Raw genomic sequence first — 14,852 nt, 5'->3', positions numbered from 1 at the left:
GTTCTGGGACTGGGGGAGTTTTGTCACAGCACCAAACTGCTGCCCAGAAATCTGTGAGGATTTCTTTTTAATTTTTTTTGTTACTCTGCCATGATATACAGTTAAATTGCCACTGCCCATGAATTTATTTGTGATGAAATGTGCAAAATTGCAGACTTAATGTGTATACAACTGGCTGACGGCTCAAAGTGAATGTCAAATGCTACATGTCGCAATTCATCATTCCCAACTTTACATTTTCTCACTCCGACTTCTACTCATAAATGTTTGTCCAACTTGCTAATTAAGACTCCTCTTGAGGTAAAGGTGCAGGTGCTTCTCTTTTCCTGCATTTGTGGCGTGAGAGCGTCTTTGGGAGGAGCAGGCAGAGTCCAAGCTTCAGACATAGTGGTCTCTGTGTTTCTGTGTCTGATGGATGACAAAGGTGCCTGGGCCTTCAGTGAGCCCAGACGGAGCTCGTATATAACCAATGGTGTTATCTTTCCAGGTTCGTATCAGAAACAGTGTTTTCTCTGCTTGTATGTGATGACTATATGATGTAAACTCAGTATTCTCAGTCAGTGTTACACACTGAGACACACCTAAGCCATATGGTATGATTTAAGTTTAGATAAAAGCAGGGACAGAAGTGAATACTTGAGGTCTCAACTACATTTTTTTAGCATCTTGTTTGCAACCTAATATTAATTCCAAAGCGACACCATTTAACACTTTTGTTTGAATCCTCCCGTGGTTGAATAGTCTTTGTGGAGAGCTCTCCCTCCAATGCTGCATTACTCCTAGTGCAGACCTGTCTGCTAATGTCTGTGTACACATCACAGCCACATCATTCACCCCACGCTGGGCTTCGTGCTTAAAGCACCTGCACAGTCACGATACACCCACGCTGGTGCTGTCACTTATTTTGACTGATCAGACCTGAACATGTGACTCTTAATGTTCAGTTTGTTGTACTGGTTATGACAGGACAATGTTAAACTCCCACCAACCTGTTAAGCAGTCTAGATCAACTAGACCAACTGTGTGTGTGTGTGTGTGTGCAGAGCCCGTTAGCGACATTTGTTTTCGCTTTTTTTATTTCCCCAATCATGTCTGTTTTTGTTACCGAAGGTCTCATTTACAATCGCCTTTCTGTAATGTGCCTAAACTATGGAGAGGAAAAGTATTCATTTTAATTTTGCCTTTCATATGAAACATATTCAAGCCTGAAAAGTAAATAAAATACTTACTACTTTGTCTTATTTTCATTTCATTTTTCCAGTTAAATGTTTACTAAATGCAACAGGGAGAATTGGTTTCTTCAGCTTCAAATACTGCACCGCACCACAGGAAGAGTACTGAAGGTTTCGGTCTTAGATGAGTCAACACCTGCCTGAGAGCAGGCTGACTAAACTTGCAGCGCTGAGAAGATTAGAAGAAAAATCAATCTGTCATTTTTCATGCAGATTCTTAATTGTGAGGATTTGCTGGTATTTCATAGGCTAAATTACCGACACTGTTGCGAGGCAATAAAGTATCAGGGAAAGTCTAATAAACAATTGTTAGTAGCAGCCCCAAACAAGAGGCTAGTTGGCTCCTGCATAACTAAAGCATTATTTTGTTTATAGTCAAGTTCAGGCAGAAGTGATGATATTTTTAGTACCACCACCCCCCCCCCTATTATTGTACAACATGAAGACTATTGAAGCCACACATTAATTACATTCTGTTTATTCTGCAAATACCATCTGTAAAAATTAAACATCAAGCCTAAGTATGGAACTCTGGTAGAAGTTCACAGTTCTTTTACAGTCAAAGTTATTCATAGGAAAGCTCCATAAAAACAAATGTTCGTACATGTCAGTGACGTAAAGGAGCACTTGATGCTACAACACAAACCAGAGTCCAGTCTACTTTATTGTGTCGCTTTTTTCATTTAAACAACAGGGTGCTTGCCCTCTTTGGATGACGGAATTCCCGACGACGTCCTAGAAATGTAAAATGAATACAAAGAGATGTCCAGAAACAAAAAACACATACGATCAAATGAACATCAGTGCTGTGTTCCACATAAGACACTATGAACAGCCTAGCTAGCACATTTAAAGTAAGCTGCAAGCATAAAGACAAAGTGTATGAGTGCAAGTTGGTGGAAAAAGTGAGTATGAAGATGGCACAATGGAAAAAGGCCTTTAAGGCAAGCACCCTGTAGCAAAGAGCTGTGCAGTTTTTCGTACCCCAAAACAAACTATGAACAGGCTGTCAACACTCCGTAAATCCTCGTCTGGGGGTTGATTTGGTCGATAACTGTGTCCAAAAACCCAACCCCCACCCGTGATCAACATCTGCTGAGGTCCCACCAGACTTCGCCCGCCAAATCTACCCCTTTTTCCTTCCTTTCTCCCATCACAGCAGGCAGGCAGAACAAACGCGGTAGAGAAGCGCTGTCGGCCCGGCCCCTCCTTCCACCACATCCACTCCTGCACTTCAGTCTCTACTGGAACTTCCTTCTGAGGGGAAAATGGCGGACGGGAGGATACTGGAGAAGGTCTGTGTAGCGGAGGGGTCGACTCAACGGGAGGGCAGGGAGTGGGTGGATAGGGGGAGTTGGTTAGTGGCTTGAGTGTCCATCTCACGTAGTGGGGGAGGTCATGCCTACCTCTAGGGGTGTGAGAGAGAGGGATGAGTGAGGATGGTTTCAAGGTCCATTTCCATCCAGTGATCCTGTTACAAACGCATCTGCCGTCTTTTGCTCAGACTACAGACACAAAGACCGCCTGCGTTGTGAACTCCATCCTCAGGAAAAAAAAAGGCCTTCAATCTGTTCCTGTAGTGATAAAAATAAATATTAATTATACACTGTACTGTGTACTGGTGGCAGACACCACATGCCTGTCACAGCATGCCTCATTACTCATAATGGTAAACATTTCGTGTTTTCATGTCTCACCTGAGAGACAATTACCCATGTTATGGTTATGATTCATTTCTATTTATCACCTTTCAACAACCTACTTAATTCTGAACAACTCATAGTAAAGCCTAAATAGTTACCATATTTATTTTACTTCATCGACGATTGGTTGATAAAAGAAAAACCTGAAAAGTCTGAAACTTTTCCGATAAATTGATTAAATTGTTTGTAATTTTTAAGCAAAAGATTTTCCAGTTCCAGTTTCCCAAATATGACAATTTGCTGCTTTTCTTTCTCATATATAAATAAGAAATAAATAAATAATAAATTGAATATTTTGAGGTTGTGGACTGTTTCTTTTAACATTTAATAGATTAACCAAGAAATTAATTGGCAGATTAAATCAATAATGAAAATAATTGTTAGTTACAATATCTTATACCCCGCTTGGTCAATCTTAAGGACTTTATCACTGTATGCATCACACTGCTCCGGACATGAAGACTACCTTTAGTAGGATTCACAGTCTCGTCAGTGTTGGCCTCCTCCGTTTCTGTTGCGACACCACACACCGACTGCTCCATTTTCTCCTCTGTCCCTCCTCCTGGCTGCGGCTCCAGGGGGGAGGATCCTGTTGTTCGCTGCTCAGCTGCTGCGTCTGGTACAACTGGTCTTGGTTCAGTCTCAAGAGCAGCAGCAGTTTGTTCCAACAGAGGCAAAGACGCCTTGGTGGAGAACCAATGTCGCACCAGGTCCGCTGTTAAACCACTAGCCTGCGCCAGGTCCTGCAACTATGCATTAAGAATAATCTGTGTTAGCACACAGCTCCACATTACAGAGCAGGCGTTGCAGAGGTTTGGCCTGTTCCATTTTGATCACCGATTATAAAAACCTCATTAAAAAGGGAGTCTATGTAACTTTTTATGAAGAGCATCGGCTGTGACCACAAGTGACAATTAAAAGATGATAGTAAATACTAAAAACACGGTGTTACAATCACAATCACAAAGCTTTATGGTGTTTGTTTTTTTAAGATGTGATTAAATGATTTACTGGGCTGAATTATGGAACATGCTGCTGCCACTGATGCACACGCATGTCTTTCTATCACAGTCATTTGCATGTAAGCCCCAAAATATCCCCTCACACATTAGATGATTACAAACTATTGTGCCATTTTTAAAGCCGAAAACAAAAGTACATTGTCAACAAGAGAGACTTTCTTCAGCAACTCGTTTCCTAGGATACAAGTATGTTTTCTCAAATTAAATGTGTTCAGACTGAAAATATATTTGATCATAACAGCAAAGATTTATAGTCTTCTTCTCAGGTTGCAGTTGTTGTAAATGTGTAATTGTCAATACCTGTGACTCCTCCACGCTGCCGTGGGCGTCGTGGTGGTCCTGGAGGATCTGCGTGTTCCCCTTCTGGAGGTCCTCTTCCAGAGCCGTGGTCTGGTAAGCCTCCAGCCACTTCAACTGGCCGTTCTTCTGTACGTAACGGCAGTCCCCAAACCAGCGCACTACCTCAGGTCGGGGCAGTCCACTGCTTGAGATCAGTTCATCATACTGAGTAGCGCTGGGCCACTGGGTACGTGCGTAGACTAGTTTGAGCAGTTGCAGCTGGTCCGCTGTCTTCTTACCTCGCATGGCTATGGGTTTGGGAGAGTTGGATGGTTTTGGTGTTGGGGTGGAGGATTGGGGTGGTTTGGGGGTGGAGGATGGAGTGGGGCCTGGGGAGGATGCAGGTGTGCTGCTGGACTGAAGCGGGCTATCCAACCCTTCACCCTCTGATTTGCCATTGGCTTCAGTCACCTTCAGCATCTTCAGATTTATTTTAATAGGGTTGACTTTCAGTTCTCCTGAACAGTCCTCTTTCCGTCTCTCCTCCCCATCAACTTCCATCCCCTCCTCCTCGTCTCTTATCGCCTGCTCCGCCTCCTCTTTCTTTTTCTCAGCTGCCATTCTCTTCCTCCTGTCAGCGAACCAACCGTGAATCTCCCTCCTGGTCATCTTGGTCTCAGATCGCAATCGGTCCACTTCCTCTCCTGCTGGGTCAGGGTCCTGGCCAAAACTGGCCTCTAGAGCCTTTAGCTAAACATAATACAGGAATGCACAAGTTCAAAACTCTGGAAGAACTGAGTAGAGTCAACAAGAAGATTACTCAGCAACAATTTACATTTTCAATCACCGATCAAAAATGCTAAATTCTCTGGTGATGATTTTCAAAGACATTTGAATAGAGGCCTTTTGTTTTACTATTGTCAGGCCTTTTATAAAATAAACAGTTATTTGAAGAGTACACCACTGATTTATTGTTTGACTCATGATTGAGAGTTTTGTTTTTTTAACATAAAAATCGATACAGCAGAGCCAAGGACGTATATTTTATATAGACTCGACTGTTTGCGATGCTAGTAGCGGCTAATGTAGCTTTGAGCTGCAAGCCTCAAACAGAGATGAGGAGCGGGCATAGCGGTACAGTAACCTCACTCCTCGCCAACATTATTCTATTAATTTATTACACACCAAGAGGCAGAGTCTCACCTGATGAGGTTCTCGCTCCTTGTAGCGGATGGCAGTGAAATCCGGAGAAGGAGGTCTGGGGAGTCGGCGGGAAGGTGTGGTGGGAGAGGTGGGAGTCTGTGACGCAGATGGGCTTAGGGGTGCAGAGCTGTGCAGGGGAGTTTTTGCACCGGAATTGCTGCTACTATCAGATAGATCGACAGGGTTGGCGCTGCCCCCTGCTCCCGCTGCAGTGCCAGACTTACTCTGTCCACCTGTGCTGGAGCGTGAACCTTTGAGGTTGCGGAAGTGGTAGCGCCGGTCACTGAACCACTTGCGGACCTCACGTACTGTGAGCCCAGTCAGAGCAATGAGACGGTCCACCTCCTCTTGGTCTGGAAACTGGCTGACCTGAAAACTGTCCTTCAGAGTGTTGAGCTGCTCCTGGGACTTCTTGCCCTTATAAAAGCTGGGGTCCAGGAATGCGTTTACAGGCATCCGAGATCCAGGAGAGGGGGAAGGACACTTAGAGACAGGGGAAGACGCCTCTTCCATTTTGATGGTTGGAGAGTCACTGTTGACAGGGTCCACATCATCTGTGCTTGTGCTAGTTGTGTCATTTTGTTTACTGCTACCGTTGCTATCTTTGCTCTTCTGTCTGTCACTGCCCGTTTTGCTGCTTTCTGTGGTAACTTTGTTGTCACTCTTCACAATGCTGGTGTTGCTGGCTTTGCTGAATTCAATGTTCTTAGTTTTTACAAAGCTGGTGACATTACTATTGCTCTTGTTATTGTAGTTTACATTAGCACTGCTTTGTTTACCATTGACACTGCTAACCTTAGCATTACTAAGACTACTGCTTCCTAGACTGAGGTTGATGACACAAGCTTGACTGCTAGTAATAATACTGCTCATGCCCCCTCTCCCACTCCTACTACTATTGCTGCTGATGTTGCTCCCAGTGTTACTGCTGCCCACCATCCCTACCACCATGTTGATGCCCTTGTCCGCCACCAGGGCGGCAGCAGGTCGAGCCTGCATCATGGGGCGGGCTGCTGCCTGGGGCTTCGGTGTGACAGCCAGCGCCACAGGAGCACTGCTAACCTGGATACCGTTTGCCATTACAGGCTGCGTGACGATTACCCCTCCTTGGTTGACGAGAGAGCCCTGCAGGATGTGAGGGATCCCAGTAGCCCCCAGCGAGGCAGGCAGAACTGTGATTGTGTGTTGGGCTGTGCCATGGTGACTATGCTGCTGCGAGCTGGAAGGTGCAGTCTGGATGATGGTGTTGAACATCTTCCTCCTGGCCTCCTCGATCTCCTCAGGAGACCAGCTGATGCCTTGTTTGAGTCTCTGGGCCGTGAACCAGATCTTGATCTGCTCTTCAGGGAACTTTGTGACCACAGTCAGGTAGCAGAGCTCCGCCTTTGTGGGGTATGGGAACTTACTGAAGGAGGTCTTTAAGAAGGAAGAGGAGTCCATGGAGGCACTGTAGGTAGGGATGCTGCTCAGAGGAATCATCACCTGGGAGGGGAACATGTAGAATCAAGAGCAGGAGATTATTACTTTATTTGATCTCTAATTAACTTCATCAAAAATGTATCAAAACAATTACCTTGGGGAGATTTTTGGAGGTCGAATACGAAGCAGAGGAAATATTTGAGGAGGCTGTGATTGGTGTGGATTGATGAAAGTTTCTGTTTTGAACCATTGAGACCACCTATTAGGAACAAGATTTAAAAGGAATCCGATTAAAATAATCTTAATAACTAATCTAAATTAAATCTAAACCAACTCTTTCAAAAACAGCCAAACTGCCACCTACCTGTGTGATGGGAGTCTTGAGCATTGGTAATGCTCCAGAGCCGTTGACTATCTGGATTGCTGAGGGCAGAGTGACCTTGGTCGTTCCATTGTGGACAATCGTTGGAACATGGGTGACTGTCACTGCAGCAGCTTCTTTTCTCTCAGTCTCTCTGGACGCGGAGATAGAGTCTGAGGAATGTTCGTCGGAGACTGGGTGAGACACCACTATCCGTTTAGACTCCGATTTGCCCTTCAGCATCCTCATAATCGGGGTTTTGGTGATAGAGATCTCGCTATCCTTCCCCGTCTCTGCCCCAGTCAACAGAGTCTGCTCCACCACTACTCTCCTGTCTTTCTTCCTCAGCTGCAGAGTCGTGTTCAATGTGCTGGGGTGAACCCTGGCATTATGCAGGGCCAGCCCCTCAAACTTGGGTGCTGAAACTCCGCAGCTCACGCAAAAAAAGCTGGGGTCCGCACGGAAGTCTAGGTGCCCAGAGTACACATGATCCAAGAACAAGTTAAGGTCATGGGTTTCAAAATTACAAGGCTTACAGGTGTAAGTGCCAGCACCATCTTTGACAGCGTCCCCCGCCTCTAGTTTGGAAGACTCTCCTGGGTCCAGTGGGCTATGTCTGCCCCCTCCAGAAATCCTGGATTGACGGAGAGGGACTGGAGAGTCCTGTTCAACCTCATCTATTGGCCGTATGATCTTGCTGGGTATCATACAAGGAATAGTAGACTTCCTCTTGCTGGCCATGGTGTGACCACAGGGTGGGTTCTTCAAATGGCTGTGAATGTGGTGTGAGTGAGTATATGGGTCGTTTCTGGTTGACTATAGACCAGGCATGGGGGAAGGAGGACAGCGGGACATGTTCATAGGTCCACTTGTAGTAGTAACCTGGAGACAAGAGACAGTATTTTAGTTCAAGTCATGGTTGGGTTTGTGGTACAAAAGAAGTTTCAAGTAAAAATGAAAAACGAGGGAAGAAGTGAGAGAGGGAGAACAGACTGCGAGGAGAAGAAATAAGATGGGATGTCTTACGCTACTCAATGCAAGTCAGTTCTCTCAGCTGGCAGAAAATCATGTACGGCTGGATGTTTCCAGGTATAATATCAACAGCACAGGTAATAATAAGACATTGTGAAAAGATTTGGCTGAGGCCTTCACTTCTTTTCTCCACAATCTTTCATTTAAAAAAAAAGTCTTTTACTCAACTCCCGTGTCCCTTGACACTCAAGGCTATCTCTTTTATGAGGGCATTCAAACAAGCTCAGTATGCTCCTTTACTAAAGGCTTTTTGGGAGCGCTCCTGTCCTACCCCCTTCTTTCCCCTCCCCCACACAACTCTGTCTCACTTCCCCTCGATCAGACACACCCCCATAGAGAGAGCACATTCTGTATTTTCTTTTTCTTTTTTAATCCAGAGCCTCTGTAGCGTCACTGAGCACCTTTTATAAAGATTGCTACAGAAATGCTCACTTGTGAATGTGTTGCTTAAGATAAGTTCGACTCGATAATTGTGCAACTGGCTGCTTCCGCATATAGTTATTGGGAAAACGGCGTTCTCGCCCCAACACTAGCGCAGACAGTACATATTGAAACTCACAGACCTGCATAAGAATATGAATCTTCAAAAATGTTCACATCACCTCAAGATCCTTTGTCCCCATACAAAATGGCGAAACTTCCTGTGGAGGAGTGTTGCCCTGCCTCTGACAGAGAGGTAGTGATGCAGTATTGGAGGACAGCTCTTGGGCAATTACTCTCCCAATCACTCTGCACCGACATGACACCTCACGCACAGAGCAGCAAAAGCTCACAAATGTTCAACACTAAAGCCAGTACAGCCTCTCCCCATGCAAAGATTCTTCACTAACAAATCCAAACCAAATGCAGCTTTTCTGGTAGGCAGCCCAAATCTAAAATAATATTGCCCTTCCGATGCACAAACAGAGCAGTCCCATGCAAATGTTAAACTTGTCAGGGACTTGTTTCAGACTAAGCATAACCTCTTCATGCACAATGATGCTGCAGCACCAGCATCTCACCATCAGGTAAGCAGCAGACTCCAAGTCAGTGCCATCATCTAATCAACCAGCCACCAATCAAATATAACTTGTTCAGTCTCTCTCTCTCACACACACACACACACTCACTCACACACACACACTCACTCACACAAGCTCAGAGCCCAGTTAACCCTCAAAGGACTGGGGTGTGACGGCTGCCCTTTCACACACTAAATGAGAGACGGTATAATTTCTACAACCTCACTTCCAGTCAATGGAAGACTTTTAGTAACTTCATGTGCAGTTTATCTGCAGTCCACATACTAACATGAAGTCAACCAATAATGAGATACTTTGTCAAGCATGTGCTGAAAACTTAATTGGACTAATATCAAATTGGTTATCTTTGCCTTAGTTTGACTTTTTGGATCTGAGTGTGAGGGGTTAACAGGCAAATTAAGTTTGCTACTGTGGAGGGAACGTGATGCCCCTTGTTCCCCTGTGCACCCCCCAGAGAGAGTAACTGCCCTTAGCTTGGGCTGCTGTGCACCCCTCCTACTCCCCTGCCATTCAGTTCTGCATCAGGGGGCACCGCTCTGCCAAGGCAGGCTGGTCACCTGACCAACACAAAGCCTTATGGGTGGGCAGTCTCAGCCATCCATCACGTGGTTCTGTTGGGTGTGGGTGGGCAAGCAAGAGGAGAGGAGAGGGAGGGCGAACGGGAGAGGACGTGGGGGATGGGCAGTCGGTTTGGGGTGAGGAGGCGAGGGAAGGAGGGGTGTTAACTGTCGTGGAGGAAGCACTGAGGTGTTTCAGTGAGGAATTTTCCTCCCTGATACCCCCCTCCAACCAGCCAACACCACCCTACCCAGCTAACCCCCGCTCTTCAACGCCCCCTTCTTGCTCCAAACTACAATCATACAGTCCCTCCCTCCCTCCCTCCCTCCTCGCTGCACTGCAAAGCCTGGAATGTTCCAACCCGAGCTCTTCAGCCAGTGGACACAACCTGAAGTTCAGCTTCAGCGTCTGTATGTGCACACTCATGCATTTCAGTGTCTCATGTTAAATAAATACTCCAACGAAAACAAATAGTGGACTCATAAGGTGTCACAAAGTATCACAAATCGTGCACATATTGACAGCCGGTAAGACCGAAACGCAGCGCTACCCATGGCAACAAAGTTCACATCGCACACTGATGGCATGTAGCGAAAATGTGAAAACTGCAACTGCGTGAACACATCTGCAGAAAGTTGGGCCTCAGCACGGCGAGTAACCAGCATAGACCCGCAGGCCTGACACAGGTGAGGACTGAAACAATGCACAATGCAGGCCGAGCGTTTCTCGGCGAGTCAACATGGGCAGCTCATGTCTTAGCAATGCCAGGCTCAGACGGGTACCGTTGACTCACTGGTATGAGCACATCACCCAGTAACTTTAATTTGAAAGCTACGCATACATTGACCATGTGGTGATTATGTGTCTGTTATATGCGTGTCAGCATTTGCATGTGTGGGTTTCCTGTGTGATTGAGAGTGCAGAGAAGGGAGGTGGGGGTGGGCGGGGGGAGTATGTGTGCTCGCGTTTGTGTGTGTATGTGGCGTGCGGGGGTGGCTGCCTGCATGCCTGTGTGTGAGGCTTGTTTACTGAGGTAGTGAGGCTGCCATTTTTCCTGTGAGAGAAAGTCAGATATCTCCCTGTGACACACGAGGACAATGTTCTTGACTGACTGACTCTTGTCTAGGCCTGGTCTATATCCTCCGAGTACAGGCCAATAATAGCAAACACTAGAAATCCTTAAGCTTGGCCGCATAGCGTAGCTGCATGCTACCTCAGCTACCCCTCTCCTCACCTAAAATACAGGTGTAATGTTGATATCTATACACGTGTAACAAATGCTCTCTAGGTGTACAACACAGGCAGCCTCTTCCTTGTTTGCTCCATTTCTTGCTTCCACACTAGTCTTTTTTCCCTCTCCCTCTTCCCCCGTCTCTTCACCCTCACTCCCCCTCCCTCTCCAACCGTCTCTGCACCCTCTCCCTCCCTCCCTCCCTCCCTCCGTTCCTTCTTCTCCTCCCTCTCAGAGCAAGTTTGGCCCAGGGAGACAGGTCGGCAGCGCCACTGGTGTGTTACTGTCCCCATGGCAACCACCTCCTACCCCCTCTCTCTCTCTCTTCCACCAGCTAATTTCTGTAAGGCACATGCGTGTGAGTAAACACGCACACACATGGTTACTCAGATCTACACGCACACACATAGTTAGTTACTCAGATCTACACACACACACACACACACACACATCTCCTATGCCATCCAGTCCCTGGCTTGTTTGTTCCACACACCCCTGTGAGTGGTATTTGGCGAGTCCCTGCCCTGCTCCTATTTCAGTGCCTACCTCAGGCGGTGTTGATGTCTCCCTGCTAGGTGTGGTCGCCGTCGCCTATGCACGCTATTGGCCAAAGCTCATGGCGTCTCTTCCTGTTTAACTCTGTGCGTGAGTCCCGGTCCAGACATCTGCCTGGGCTACTGCCCTCGCTCTCTCTGGCCCTTGTGTTTGGCCTCAATGGCCTGAGGCATGCAGGGCTCCTGTATTCACTGTAGGCAACACAGGCATGGACACATAAACAGGGCTGGAAATCTCTTTCAGAGAGGACTGAGGGACCACCTCTATCCCCAAGTGTAAGCTCCAAGCTAATTATAAAGTCTGCACCAAAACCCTTCACCATGGACGAGTCTCTGTTACAAAACCTTTGCTTTTTTCTTCTCTGTACCAAAACAGAAAGCCATCGCCATGTTTTCTTCTTTCCCAAAACACACACGTCTTGCCAGTTACTGAATTTACTCCCACCTAAAAACAGACATGGCTCCAACTAACCTCCTCCTGTCAATCATCTCCAGGGTTTCACTCACTCGTGCGTCTGCTGACAAACACGGCTCACCACTCTCAACGCTTGCACATTTTGTGCGTCTGAACTTCTTTCCACTACCATTTCAGTCTTAATACAATAGTGGCAACAATTAGGAAACCTTGATGACTGTGTTCCTACAGTGTCAGTCCATCTTCTCCTGAGTCCCACTTGGGCTGCTCTCAGGTCAGGGAGCGGATGGCTGCGTGGGTTGCAAACGGCTGCATTGCTGTGGCCACTGCCAGTGCAGGCGTTAAAACTGGGTTGTTGAGAGGGGAGGGAGAGAAAAATGGCGGAGCACCATGCTCTGTGCTGTCCAACCTAAAATGGCTGACATCCCAAGCTGTTAACCAGCCAAGCAGAGCAAGAGGCTGCTACTGCTGCTGACCCAAACCTGCTCGCTCTGTCTGGACGTGCAAGTGCAAGTGGGACGTGCAAGTGGATCGCACTGCTCTCCCCCAAAGACTGTGAAAAGGCTCTTGAGTCGCATATGACACTGTTTTTTTGTGGTCATACTTGGTAGAAATCTGGAAGTAAATTGTCATTACATAGGTCAACACAGAGAGGAGACGAAACTCACTGATGAAAAGTCATTACTGAAGGACTGGCCCGCACAAATAATTGCTCAGTTTCATTAAGTTGTCATTAGAAAAGAAATCAAGGACAAAATACAATATCAGTAAGTGTTGTAATAATTAATAATTTTCATAGAAAACATCTCAACCCGAGTCAGCTGCAAACCTAAAACTGAGGGAAAGAAAGGGAGAAGGTGAAAAAGGGGGGGGGGGGGGGGGGGATTATGAGTGAGACTTTTCATATTGAGATGTCCAGGCATTGAGCTCAAGCATAACCACTATGAAATACAGAAAGATGGGGCATAACAATAACAATCATAATAATAACAACAACAACAACAAACGGTTGTACAACTTGAGTTCGAATATCCTTAAAAAGAAAACTCCCACATAGCCGAACCTGTGTGTTTTTAAATGATCAATAACAGTATGTAAAGCGGCCTGTTCTAACAGTGAAGGGTGTACCACAGTGGGAGGTAAATAGATAGGTGGATTAAGCTGCTTGTCTATGCTTGGGACTCACGTGGACATCAGACACAAACTAGCTGTCTGGGAAAGCTTTGCTCTAATCCCTGGAGTCACACTCATGACAACACTGACATGATACATAACCAAGGCAACAGCTTGCAGACTCACTGACTGCCATACTATACTTATAATAACGCTTTATGAAAAGAGGGTAAGACTTGATTTTAAACCAAAGTCTGTGAATTATTAACATTTGATTTGACAAAACAAATATAGATTTAAGCCTAATGATAAGCTCGTGGGTAAACCATAGTAAAATCACTTGCTCAATTTTCATAAAAGCAATTCTTAGTTTTTTAAAAAAATTATTAGTCATAATTGATAGGAGGTCAAAGTGATTTCTAACTTCTTCATTCATAGCAGACTGTAAAAATAGGGGAAATATTACAGGTCCGACCGTAATATAAAGCGACAACATCTAATTGCTTCTAATACAAACATGTTTGTAAAAATGTGAGCGAATAGCGGTATTTAGTTAGATAGCACAAAGTGGCTGACTGTAACGTTAGTCCCTGAGCGCAGCAGCGTCAAACATTTCCGAAAATGATGCGTGTTCATCTTCCGCTCAAGTTAGGCGGAGTGAGCCCCAACTTAATGGGCTTGTCTGCATTATAGGTTTTAAACATTGCAACCAATTCAGAGTGGAGGAAAAGGCAAGCCCCCAGCCCAAAAAACTACTCTCTCTCCCCCCGTTGGCTGTCGCCATTTTAAGCAGGCGACATGCAGCTGGCCAGCAATGCTGAGCCAAAGCGCAGCTCGCAAAAGGTAAGGCTTCACAATAATAGCATCGCACAAGTTTGGTAAAGGTGAAATACTTGTGTAAATGTGTATTAGAAAACCACACTCACCTCGCTATGTCGGAGCTCAGTGTATGCAGCGAAGGGTTTAAAAAAAAAAAGTTTACAATGATATGGGCTCAGTGGAGGCAGAAACTGACGGGATGTTTGGGCTTCACTGATGGCAACTTATAGGTGTAAGCCCCCTCTGTCCATAGGCTGGTGATAAACGTGACACTGGAGCCAGAGCGGTCCCTACAACGCCTGTTTATTTCGAGTGGCTCTCAGTGTTAAAGCAGGCAGTGGAGGGGAGGAAAATACGACGGACGTACCGAGGGAAGAGACGGACACGTGACGCAGACGTCACTGACGGTGGAGTTGGCGTGAGAGCTCGAGCTCCGCCGTGCAGAGAGCAGAAGTGAGTCAGACATCCCGTCCTGACTTTGACCCAACACGACGTGGGGGTCGTGGTCAAGTTTTAGAAAAACGACAAACGCTTCCCTTGTCCCGGTTTAACGTGACGTTACAGCAACTCGCACACCTGTCTCTCTACCAGGTGACCTCTCTTAAAGCGATAAAGGCTACAAACAGTGTCTAAAGTTATCCCACATTCATCACACTTCAACCCAAACAACTACTGTAGCCTACATATGGAGACATTTCATAAACCTACACTTATATATATATACACCTAAAATAAATAAATACATGAAGGCTATCATATAAATGCGGATTCATATGTTCAGTATGTAGACTAATGAGACTTGCTGTTTTGCCTTTTCCCATCATCATTATGCTTTAACAGCTTCATGTTTCGCAGTTATTCTGTGTCAACTTGTCATGAAACACAACTT

At 45.9% G+C, this 14,852-nt stretch overlaps 1 protein-coding gene across 2 annotated transcripts; it reads right to left on the bottom strand.

The window, feature by feature from the left end:
* Nucleotides 1-1,694: 1,694 nt before the first annotated feature.
* zhx3b (zinc fingers and homeoboxes 3b) lies at nt 1,695-14,402 on the bottom strand. 2 transcript variants are annotated; one of them, XM_029435986.1, is made up of 7 exons: nt 14,331-14,402; nt 7,223-8,101; nt 7,013-7,117; nt 5,440-6,921; nt 4,258-4,986; nt 3,402-3,684; nt 1,695-2,806 (listed from the first exon to the last, which is right to left on the bottom strand). In XM_029435986.1, the coding sequence occupies exons 2-7, from the start codon at nt 7,958-7,960 to the stop codon at nt 2,796-2,798; spliced, it is 3,348 nt and encodes a 1,115-aa protein (XP_029291846.1). In that variant the 5' UTR covers nt 7,961-8,101; nt 14,331-14,402; the 3' UTR covers nt 1,695-2,795. The 2 variants fall into 2 exon arrangements, with proteins under 2 accessions (XP_029291846.1, XP_029291845.1); XM_029435985.1 differs by lacking the exon at nt 14,331-14,402 and adding an exon at nt 14,071-14,282.
* Between the last annotated feature and the right edge of the window lie 450 nt (nt 14,403-14,852).

This window comes from Cottoperca gobio, chromosome 7 (genome assembly GCF_900634415.1).
Source record: "Cottoperca gobio chromosome 7, fCotGob3.1, whole genome shotgun sequence".
Classification (NCBI taxonomy): domain Eukaryota; kingdom Metazoa; phylum Chordata; class Actinopteri; order Perciformes; family Bovichtidae; genus Cottoperca; species Cottoperca gobio.
Note: the sequence above shows the minus strand (reverse complement) of the source record. Positions and strands in the feature narration are given on the sequence as shown.

Bases quoted from the DNA above. Each gene is read 5' to 3' on its own strand.
- zhx3b (XM_029435986.1), bottom strand. From the start codon at position 7,960: ATGGCCAGCAAGAGGAAGTCTACTATTCCTTGTATGATACCCAGCAAG. The intron at 7,118-7,222 runs GTAGGTGGCAGT...TGTTCCTAATAG, and splicing joins TCAAGACTCCCATCACACAG to GTGGTCTCAATGGTTCAAAA. The intron at 3,685-4,257 runs GTATTGACAATT...CTTAATGCATAG, and splicing joins GCAGCGTGGAGGAGTCACAG to TTGCAGGACCTGGCGCAGGC.